Source organism: Dermacentor albipictus, chromosome 4 (assembly GCF_038994185.2).
Source record: "Dermacentor albipictus isolate Rhodes 1998 colony chromosome 4, USDA_Dalb.pri_finalv2, whole genome shotgun sequence".
In the NCBI taxonomy this organism is placed as follows: Eukaryota; Metazoa; Arthropoda; class Arachnida; order Ixodida; family Ixodidae; genus Dermacentor; species Dermacentor albipictus.
This window is the reverse complement of record NC_091824.1, coordinates 154,119,826-154,130,660: the sequence shown is the minus strand read 5'-3', so window position 1 is coordinate 154,130,660 and position 10,835 is coordinate 154,119,826. Positions and strand designations below refer to the sequence as shown.

Sequence of the window (10,835 nt, the reverse complement as noted above, 5' to 3'; positions counted from 1 at the left end):
ACCTTAGAGACTCGGAACAGCCGCCAGTGATTGAAAATTATGTTTGGGAAGGGTGCAACAGAACTGTAGGTCGGATAGAAAGGGAGGGGGAGTCGGAATGCTCATCCATCAGGGAGCCAAATGGAAGAGAGTAAATTCAAAGTGTCAAGAGTATCTTTGGTTATCAGGTACAATGGGTGGGAAAAAATCTTGCTGGGCGTTACGTATTTGCGGATCGAAAATAATTGCACAGAGAAGAATAAAGAGTTAGTGGAATGCATAAGCGCTGATATTAAGGGTTTCGGGGATGGTGCTGAAATTATCCTATTACCTGACATGAATGCCCACATACAGGATTTAGATTGCTATTGGCGGCGAGGAGTTACGGAGTCGCCCTCTATCGGAAGCGCCTCGCTGGCGTAGTATGAGGGATCACGTGGCGCGCTCCTCATAGGTTTTGCTGTCAGCGCTCACTGAAAACACCACGCGCGAGCTTTCCCGGACATTTCTGTAAGTACTTTCAAAACGTGAGAAGTTTCTTACTGTCTAAATAATAATCTTGGGCCAACTGAAAGCACACAATCGTTTACAGCCGCTATCTCCTTACCGAATACGTACAGTGAACGCCACTGCGCGCGGTCGCCGCGATGGAGTCTGCCGAACCGGCTACTTGCGTGAAAGGTAGGTAAACGCTGAGAGCAAACTATGTGAAATATGTTCTTATAGTGTTTGTATAACTAAATGGAGCGTAATAGAATGAAGCCTCAATGCAGCGACCGACTGCGCGTCTGCATGCTTGTCCGCGCACTGTTTCGCTTTCTCCGCGCGCACGTTTTCGCACCGTGCCACGAGCTTTAGGCCGCAGAATATGAGCATTTGACAGTATAAAAGCTACCATTGTTGCGTGGGCGCTATCAGAGCTGTTCAAAAATAATTTCATTGTAGAGACTTCGACGCCTACGGGGACTGTGATGTGCCGTCGCGACGATTCAATCTTTTTTTCTTCTGAATTCTTTGACCTTTCAATACTATTTCTCGAGTTGCGTCGCACTGCATGTTTATCGGTGCACTCAGCGTGCAATTTCCCTCTGCTCCTTTTTTGTAATCCAGTGCATTAATTCATAGCACAAACATGACCATATGCCATGCTTTTTTTTTTAAATGTGCTTCTTACAGCTGCCTTTCCAGTCCACTGAACTTGCCAGTATCTATAGCATCGACAAGTTCATACACCAAACCGTCATGACATTAGTCGGGCAGCGGACTCGGGCGAGCGTCTCAGTGCGCGTTTTCAGAACATCGCAGACCGGGCGCCGTAGCAGAAATCTTCCTCGCGTCTGTGCTTGCTGCATACCCGAGTTGCAGCCGATGACTGTTTGCCGGTTTTATGTTTCGCGAGCCAAGCTTCACGCAGCTTCTTGTCCTGCGGCTACGTGTGAATAAGGCTGACACCGGCCTCCGTTACGTGCGTCCGGCCCTGCGGCACCGAGCAGTAGCCTACCATGTTGCGCGCCTTCAAAGGCACCCACTACCTATTGTAGTGCTTACTAGCGTTGTAAAGGAGACACTCTAAGCGGGAAAATTTCGCCACTAAATGGGGACCGCAGCGTCCGAGGGAATTTAAACTCGTTTTCAGCTCCCTTCGGCGCGCCCGAAGCAGCCGACGCGGCCGCTATGTCCACGTGATCCCTCCTAGCACGTCACGCCGACGGTGGCGCCAGCTTTTCCAGTGGTGGAGCTCGAGGCCAATACCGACAACAACGGGAAGTCAATGCTAGACCTTTGTGAGCAACATAACCTCGTTATCGTGAATACATATGGCCTAGTGTGAAGGGCAGATAACGTGGGAAGTGGGAAACCGGCACTCAACCATTGATTATTGTCTGATGACAGAAGGAATTCAAGATAAGTTGAGAGAAATGGTCATTGACGAGGAAGGGTATAACAGCATAGAGCGTGACCATAAACGCATTATCTTGAAAATGGGATATGTAGGTGGGAAAGAGCAAGCAGTGTGAAATGGCCAGTCCAAATTTGAACGCTGAACAAATAACAAATATAGTCACTAGAGTCGAAGAAGAACTTGGCAAATGGCCAAGTATAATAGAATGGGAATTCAGTGAGCTCCTAAGTGTAATAACGACAGAAATACGGAAAAAGAAAAAAAAACGTGTTCGTTGGAAAGGAAAAAAGAAACCGAAAAGCTGGTGGATCAGGGAAATACGAGAAGCGATCGCCGAACGACAGAAAGCATCCCGAGAGCACAGGCAGCAAAGAAGGCGCAGTTGCCGCAGGATGAAGTAGCCAGTAAATGGGAGATATACCTGGAGAAAAAGTCTATCGTTCAAATACTGGTGCAAGCAAAATTAAAAGGTGAAAGTGAACGTTGGTTGTCAGAAATACGTGAGGAGAAGGAGGACGCACCTAGAATATATTGGAACCACATAAAATCATTAGGCAGGAAGTCAACAACAATACAACATATCCTAGACGAAGACGGAAACAGTCTGGAAGGAGAAGCGGCAATAAATTACGTCCGAAAAATAACGGCCGATTCTTTCCAAAGCAATGACGAGGTTGCATTTGAAGTAAAAAAGAGGATGAAGGAGACCCAGGTGGAAAAGGAGCTGGTGCTGACAAATTTCGATTGGAAGAAAGACGAAGAGAAAATTCCTAAGCGCAGATTCCTATTCCCGTTAGGCTGATTAATGAACTAGGACCAAAGAGTATGGAAGCTCTGGTGAAAGCAGTGGGAAAAAACTTTAAAAGATAGACGAATACCACACAGTTGGCGACAAAGTAGAATGAATTTAATTATTGAGGGCAAGGGGGAGAAAGATAGAATTCACTCATATAGACCGTTGACCATTACATCGGTAATATACAGGCTAGCAATGCAGGCTATCAAATTAAAGCTTCAAGCATGGGCAGAGAAAAATGGCATTTTGGGAGAGCTTCAGAATGGCTTCAGAATAGGTAGGCGTTTAGATGATAACTGATTTGTTCTTATACTCAATGTATTAAAATATCGAAAGCAGACCGTTATATGTGGCCTTTTTAGACATTAGGAGCCTATGACAACGTAGACCGCAACATTTTGTGGGATATTTTGGAAGGGGAAGGCTTATGGGACGATTTTCTACAGCTTTTGAGAGAGATTTACCTAGAAAATACCGTTTGCGTTGAATGGGAAGGAATGAGGAGCGAGGGGAAAGTTCATATCAACAAGGGCCTGAGGCAGCTGTGGGTGCCCTTTATCCCCACTGCTGTTTATTATGTACATGATGAAGATGGAGATGGCGCTAGAAGGAAGCAATATCGGGTTTAATCTATATCCAGGCGGGTACAGTAGTAGAGCAGCAGCTTCCAGGTTTATTGCGGACGACATTGTGTTGCTAGCTAATAAGAAAAGTGATATACAACGTCTGGCTAATATCTGTGGACAGGAAGGCAACAATTTAGGTTTGAAATTTAGTGTTAGAAAATCAGGTGTTATGGTATTCGATGAAAACAGTGAACATACAGTGGCGATACAGGGCCAGGAAATACCTCGGGTAACAAAATATAAATATATTGCTATCTGGATAAACGAAGGCAATAGATATATGGAAACACAAAAAAAAAACAATAACAGTAAAGGGGAAAAGAAATGCAGCCATATTGAAACACAGAGGGCTATGTGGATACTATACGTACGTACGAGGTGCTCCGGGGTATGTGGAGAGGTGTAATGGTTCCAGGACTTACTTTTGGAAATGCGGTTGTTTGCTTTAAATCAGGGGCACAATCAGGACTCGATGGGAACCGAAGGTCAGTGGGTCGCCTCACATTGGGCACTCACAGGAAGACTACAAATGAAGCTGTGCAGGGTGATATGGACTGGACTAGTTTTGAAGTGAGGGAAGGTCGCAGTAAAATAGAGTTTGAAGAACGACTAAGGAATATTGAAGAAAGTAAATGGGCTGGGAGAGTGCTCAGGTATCTGTACAGGAAAACACATTGATTCACAGTGGAGGAAAATAACTAGGAAGCTTACCAGCAAGTATGCGGCCTGTAGGGTGGGCAAGCAACAAAGAACGTCAAGCGGAAAGTCAGAGAGGCTGAAATAATCTCATGGGTGGCGGCAATGGAAAAGAAACCTGCCATGAGTAACTACTTAAGAGGAAAAAACGAAATCAGGAAAGAAACAATTTATGATAACTCAAAGGGAAGCGCATTACTTTTCGAGGCGAGATCGATGCCTTAGAACACGCACCTATATAAATAAGCGAGATACAAGAAGGAAGAAGCATGTGCTCGCTGTGGTAAAGCTAGGGAAACTATGGATCATGTTTTATTAGAATGTGAAGACGTCTACACAGCGGTCGATTTATGCACCACTGGCCTCCTTGAAACCCTTGGGTATGGTGTCTGCCTTGGGTTCAGCGAGAGCAGTGGAAAAGTAAACGTGTATGTTAGTAAGATGTGATTGTTCTTTAACGGCTTGGTGGCGCAGCCCACCGCCCCGTTCCAAAGTGGACGCTCATAACATCCATCCATACATCCATCTATCCATCGTGCTTCAACACCCCCGGCCATCATCGCAAAACATGTCGCAAAAAGAGGCACGTTTTCGCCGCCGCACTACAGTGTACTAGAAGTACACCGTAACCCCTGTAGCCGAACGACACCATCCACCCACGGAGCGTTCGCTTACCAAGGCTGGCTGCGTGACGTAATGCTCTCTCTTTTTTCCGTCCTATATGTGGAACATGTTGTCGATTCCCGAGTCGCTCAATCCCACCAACAGTTTCAGCGTTTCCTTCCTTTCTCTTTTTACTACGACTTTATAGCTAGCAGGGACATTAGAGCAAGTCATATGCAATCATGCAAGTAACTCAAAGTGATCTCTCCACTGATCTGTAAGACTACAGTGGAAATCAGTGGTCTCTATGTCATTAGCACAGTCATTAGCCACGGTCCCTTGCCAAGCTGTTTTAGTTTGACAAAAATGAAACCGAAACTGAAGCCGAAACTGAAGCCGAAACTGAAACTGAATGAAGCCGTTTACGCCCAATTCGACATCTGGGTTTCGGTTATGCCCTTTACACATGCCTTTACAGGTGCTTGGCTATGTGTATGAGCTATGTGTCAGTGAACGCGAGTGAACCCTTTTAATTTTTATTGCTTCAAATGGGCGTAGCGGGCACTTGCTATTCGTTGACATTTTGCAATGAAACGGCGTTTGAAAAAAAAGAAAGAAAGAAAGAAAACGCATCGCACGCTTATCGCGGCTTGCCGCTTGACATCTTGTGATTGGCCAGTGGTTCCACGTGAGGTTACGTGGTGCGTGAGCGCGAGTTGCTCGAGCAGCTCGAGCGCGAGCCTCGTTCGACGTTCGCCTTTGGAACCCGGTTGTCGTGCGGAATCGTCTAGACGCTTCGATTCTTCCTTCAGAGGCCGACGAAGCTAAGGTGAGCTATTTCTCCATTCAGGGCTACAGCTGCTCGCCCCGGGCACTCGTTCGCCTTTCGAGACGTCATGAAACGTTGCCTCACTCGCGGCGCATTCAAAAACTAAAGAAAAACGTCTCTGCTGTATTGCCTGTAACTGACTGCTCTGGGCGCGGCCCCGTGATTTAACGTTACTTTGTTCGTTACTGAGGGAACCCTTTAATACGAGCAGCTGCTGTATCAGACGATAAAATGTGAATTCCGCTTATTGTTTCGGAATGCTGTGTGAACAGCATGGTTGACAGTCTATGCTACAATGGCGAATGCAGGACGAGATGTCAACTGTCGCTGCAAAGCGTGAAAGGAGAAAGAAACCCAAGCCTAAGCTTTCGTTTGGCTCCTCAAGTGGTGCTTCCGGTAACCTGCCTTCGTGAGTATAGCGGGGCCTTCGAAGGCGTTTAACTTGCTTTTCTCGTAACTTATCGGTGAAGGCAGCGAGTGAGAACTTACTATCTGCTGCTGGCTGTACATCATCGTGTGAGCACGAGTGATTGTAGTACTTGCATTTGGTAAACCTTTTTCACTATTTGCTTATTTGATTGCTTTAAACCATCGCACTGCGTAGAGCTCGCTGAAATACACCAGTGAATGTAAGGACGAAAAAACCGCGCTGGGCTTGCCTTTCTCCAAATGCATTTCGAAATGCAAGCTATCTAAAACTCTTCATTGCGGCTTGTTCCGTTCCTTTCGCGAGTCATTGACTGCCTTTCATTCATTGCTGCCTTGACATAAAATGTTCAGATATTCCGCAGCCCCGCCCCTGCCCACATTGTGTCGTTGACTTCCGGTTCTCGAGCAGGCGAAGCCTCTCCAAACTCTCTGCCAGCTGCCTGGCAGTCGACCCCAAGCGAGAGCTATCGAAGCAGCGTGCGTTGCAAGCTGGGCGTTTCGACAGATGCATGGAGACATAAACTCAAGCTGATGAAGGAGCTTTCGCATAGACGTATGTGAGCGGCCTAATTGGTCTGCACTGTTCAGCCACCTGTAGGCGCAGAGCTTAACCAACCAAACAAAGTGCCAATGTTGCTCTGACCGAGTGTAAAACATTTTAAACATTTACAAAAGTGTGTTACAATTACACTCACGCAAAAAATTTACACCAGCAGCAAAGAATACATCTTGTTACTGCTATGGGCACCCTGCAATGCAGTTTGCCTGTACATGTCATGCCACCTGGCAGCGGCGGTGAGCATCCGTAGGTAGGCCGTCACCGTCATTTCACCAGTGACCGCGGCGCGCTCAGGCGCGCCTGCAAGCCTGCTTTTCCAATTTTCCAATAGATTCCCCGCGGCCTCTTGGCAGCTCCTTTGTGAGAAGTGTGAACAAAAAGAACAAGCGCAGATACTGCTGCGTTAAGAACTGTCACAAGCGCGAAGGGGATGTCGGCATCAAATTGTACCGCTTCCCTTCGAAACCGGGGGAAGCAAGCCGGCGGCTGAAGTGGATCGTCGCGGTTTGTGTCGGTCTTGCGAATTTCTGCTAAACGAACTAAGACGCAAGTGCAAAAACAAGAAAAAAAAATGAAAAAGAGCCAGGAGCGGCATCTGTAAAAAGACACAATAAAGCGTCAACTGCATGAAAATGCGTGAACTGGTTCCTGCTGTTGTAAATCAGTTTTGATAGTTGTTTAGCTCTTCTTGCCCCAAAACAAACCTGCAGTGGTTGTTAGGTGTCAAATCTAGCTTCGTAAGCGCTCCGTGCTGGAGCTTTGCATGCGCTTGCTCCCTCCTGCGCCAAGATCAAGACGCGAATGCTGGTATCGAGCTCATTCGTGCCGATGTTTTCTCGCGCTTAGAACAACAGAACTAAGGTTGGAGTACACTGCAGAACACGACGAGTATTCGAAAATTAGCATTTCCCTCGAGCACACGAGAGCATATTTCTTCAATCTTCACGTTGTTTAGTCTCAGCTGATTGCTTTCTATGATTCTTCACCTTCTGACATTCGAGCCCGAACGACAATACCAGAATATGCTCGAGGCACTTCGTCAACGGAGAAAAAAGCACTTACCTGCCAATTCGCCAAAACTTCTACAATGTGAGGTGCAAGGCACGCTCCAAGTAAGAAAGTGACAAATGACAGTTCAAAGACGTCCACGGCCGTATTTGCTCACTTAAGTGGCATAAAATAATGATTTGTTAACGCACTTCGAAATCGACGTCGTAAGCATACTTACTTTGTTGTGAAAAATACTTTGCTACCTGCGGTGGTTGCTTAGTGGCTACGGTGTTGGGCTGCTGAACGCGAGGTCGCGGGAATAAATCCCGGCCACCGCGGCGGAATTTCGATGGGGTCGAAATACTAAAACACCCGTGTAATTAGATTTAGGTCCACGTTAAAGAACCCCAGGCGGTCCAAATTATTCCGCAGTCTCCCACCACGGCGTGCCTCCTGATCAGATCGTGGTTTTGGCACCTAAAACACCACAATTTAATTTAAGCACCTCACTGGTATGTCCGTGCTGTTTACTTCTTTGACACGGTATACGTGGTTGTAGTAAAAGATTTCACGTCCTTTCTCAAGCGTCGGTGGTCCAAAATGGGCCTCAACGTTTTCGATTGCCTTAAAACCGCAATTTAGAACGTCTGAAAGCTTTCAAACGAGTGCCGCAAAAGCATGCCTCCGTAGCAGCGGCCACCTCGGTGTTTCGCGCAACTGACACGGTGGCGCTGACGGCTGAGCCGATCGCCGCGCCGCCTGACCATTGCAGGGAGCCCATTGTGTGTGGTAGAGCTCTGTGCCACCAGGTGGCTGCACTGTGCAGACCATTAACATTTGTGCTTCTGCTCATCCCGTAAAACGGCACGGTCAAACGGCCAGGCACTGTCCCCTTGCACTTGCATTTACCCTAGTACCGGACTCGCAATACGCTATTGTGGTAGTTATCCTCCGTTGTAAAGTGACGGCTGCAAACTCTCAAATCCTGATGCCAATCAGATACCGACAGTCTGATGCGCTGCAGCCAGTCCACTCTTCTGCTGCCTTGCAGAGGGACACAGTGTCGCAGCTTGACGTATTGCCAGTCGCTACATGTGCAGCCCACAACACAACAAAGTCGAATCAGGGTGCTTGCGAAAAGACTTAGACAGACTCTGATCGATGAGCTCTTGTCAAGATGGAGCACGTAACACAAGCAGACATTTGCTGTGTGCCAGAAGGGCTTAAGGGTAGTGAGAAATTGCTCTTGTCCATTCTTTCTGTTGCTTTCTTTTTATAGAAACAAGTTGACTAACATTCCATCTATTACGAACAACATTTGTTTGCCATAAAGTTGGAAAAATTGTTGATGCGCCCTGGGTAGCTCACCCTACTAACGATAGCCCTACTATTCGTTAGCTCACCCTACTAACGTCATTGGGGCAAATGATGTCAAATGGGTTGGGGGCGACTTAAAATTCAGTTGAGCGATGTGCTACGGTCGGCAGCGATGTATATTTTTAAAACTTTCTAATAAATTACACACCTTATGCGGAGTGCTTACACGTCAATGATCAGAAGGACCTTCTCTAACGACTCTGTACGTTTGTACAAAATCGTGAAAATCGTTTCGGAGTCCCTTTAATGTTACTGACACATCAATAGGTTGTGTATTCTATGTATGGATGCTTTTCCCCTTTCCTTTTAAAGGAAAAGCTGGGTCATAGACAAAAAAATAAAACAAGACTTGTTTTTGAATTATCGTGCTGAAAACTTCAGATAATATGTGCTTATTGCAAAATACTGTGCCTATTTTTATGTCAGTTCCTCAAATATCAGTCATGCAAATGTTGCCTCAATAAGTATCAACAACTTCAGCACGATTCAACAAATTCAATTAGGCCAACCTGGCTAGAAGCCATTGATACTTTTATTAGTGAAACTGAGCAACTTTTTTTCTTGACTTTCAGGAAGTTAATCAACATAATCTTGTGTAACGTAAGAACCATAATGAGATAAACAAATGTAGACATCATATTTGAAGTAAAGTACAAAATTCTACATACATAGAATTTTTAAGAACTATAACTCAAAGAATAAGGAATCTTCAAATTTTTTGGTCTGACCCAACTTGCCGCTCCTAAAAAATCTCAAGATACTTCTAAGCAGTTTAAGCAATGAAGGTTCCCCCTTCAAATATCAGTTGGGCTGCGTAGCACATGGCAAGTCTGGTTATGAGTGAGAAATGTTGATACTTGACCATTTATGCTTGATCATGGTGCTCCATTACCATCTATCGCTGCACTTGCGATGGCCTTTATTTTTTATTCCGTAATAGGAAACTGGCCAATAATCACTCTTAGTGATTCTGCGGGTGGCAGCCCGCTACAAAAAGGGACAACATTGTTATTCCCTTACCGTGTTGTGTATCATATGATATACATAAAATACTCCAAATGTGTAGCAGTGAAAAACAGTGACCATAACTCTGAAAATTTTTATATATATTTTTCTTGAATAATGCTTGGCTGCAGCTAGTTGCACAGCACACAAGTTAGTAAATAAACAGGATATTTTGACAATTTTTACATGTGTAATCAGCATACAAAAACAAACCGGGGTGTTTGTTTGCTGTTTAGTAGCCTACCATAATGTTTTAAACAAGACATTTGAGTTCCTCTGTGAGTTGAGCATAATAGCTGCATCATATGGGACAGCATACAGTGATGGGTTGCTTTGGGGAGGAGAGCAAGAGGGGTGTTCTGCAAGTGTCCACCTTGTGGACATGTCCATTAGGTGGATACTTGCAGAATAACCCTCCCCCCCCCCCCCCCCTATGTATGTTTTCCCATGAGAAATAAATTTGGTAGCAAAATGTTATTATAGGCTGTACCATTTATTAGCACCATTGTCATGAATATCGGAAAATGAAAATGCCAGAAGCATTACAATTAACATGGTGTAGGGCCTGCCGTATTCCAAGAGCTAATGACAATAGCAGCACCAAAAAACTCGCAGTGAAAGAGGAAGAAGTCATTCTAATAGCTAGACTATGCAAAGCAAGCAATTATATAAAAGGGAGCACTTTAAAGGTTGTGTAAAGGTTTAATGGCTACTAGTTAGTCAGTTCAAGGATAAACTTTTGCTAGATGGAACTGAGATATACTCTATTTTCTACACCATTTCTCAAGATTTCTTTTAATGGCTCAGATATTTCTTTCACGTTTTCTGTAATTTGGATGCCTTTCTATAGGTCAAAATATACACATAACTGCATGGTGTATCATATATGCTGTGACATTTATTGCTTATAAAATTGCAAGTGTGCATATTGTTAGAAAATTGGTTTCTTCAGGCATACTTGATCTAAACAAAGGCTTGTCCAATTGTTTCACAAGAAAATGAAAATTCCTGCAGTATGGGCTTAAACGTTGAGACACTGGAGT

The 10,835-nt window shown here is 45.1% G+C and overlaps 1 protein-coding gene across 4 annotated transcripts in view; it reads left to right on the top strand.

Annotated features, from left to right (window-relative positions):
- The first annotated feature begins 5,066 nt into the window (after window positions 1-5,066).
- LOC135903786 (uncharacterized) overlaps window positions 5,067-10,835 on the top strand; it is a 70,744-nt gene continuing 64,975 nt past the window's right edge. The window contains exons 1-2 of one of the 4 annotated variants that reach the window (XM_065434186.2): window positions 5,067-5,432; window positions 5,741-5,841. In XM_065434186.2, the coding sequence (XP_065290258.1) occupies window positions 5,747-5,841 (95 nt within the window). In that variant the 5' untranslated portion in view covers window positions 5,067-5,432; window positions 5,741-5,746. The remainder of the gene's footprint in view (window positions 5,433-5,740; window positions 5,842-10,835) is intronic. The other 3 variants (XM_065434187.2, XM_065434185.2, XM_065434188.2) reach the window with 3 other exon arrangements.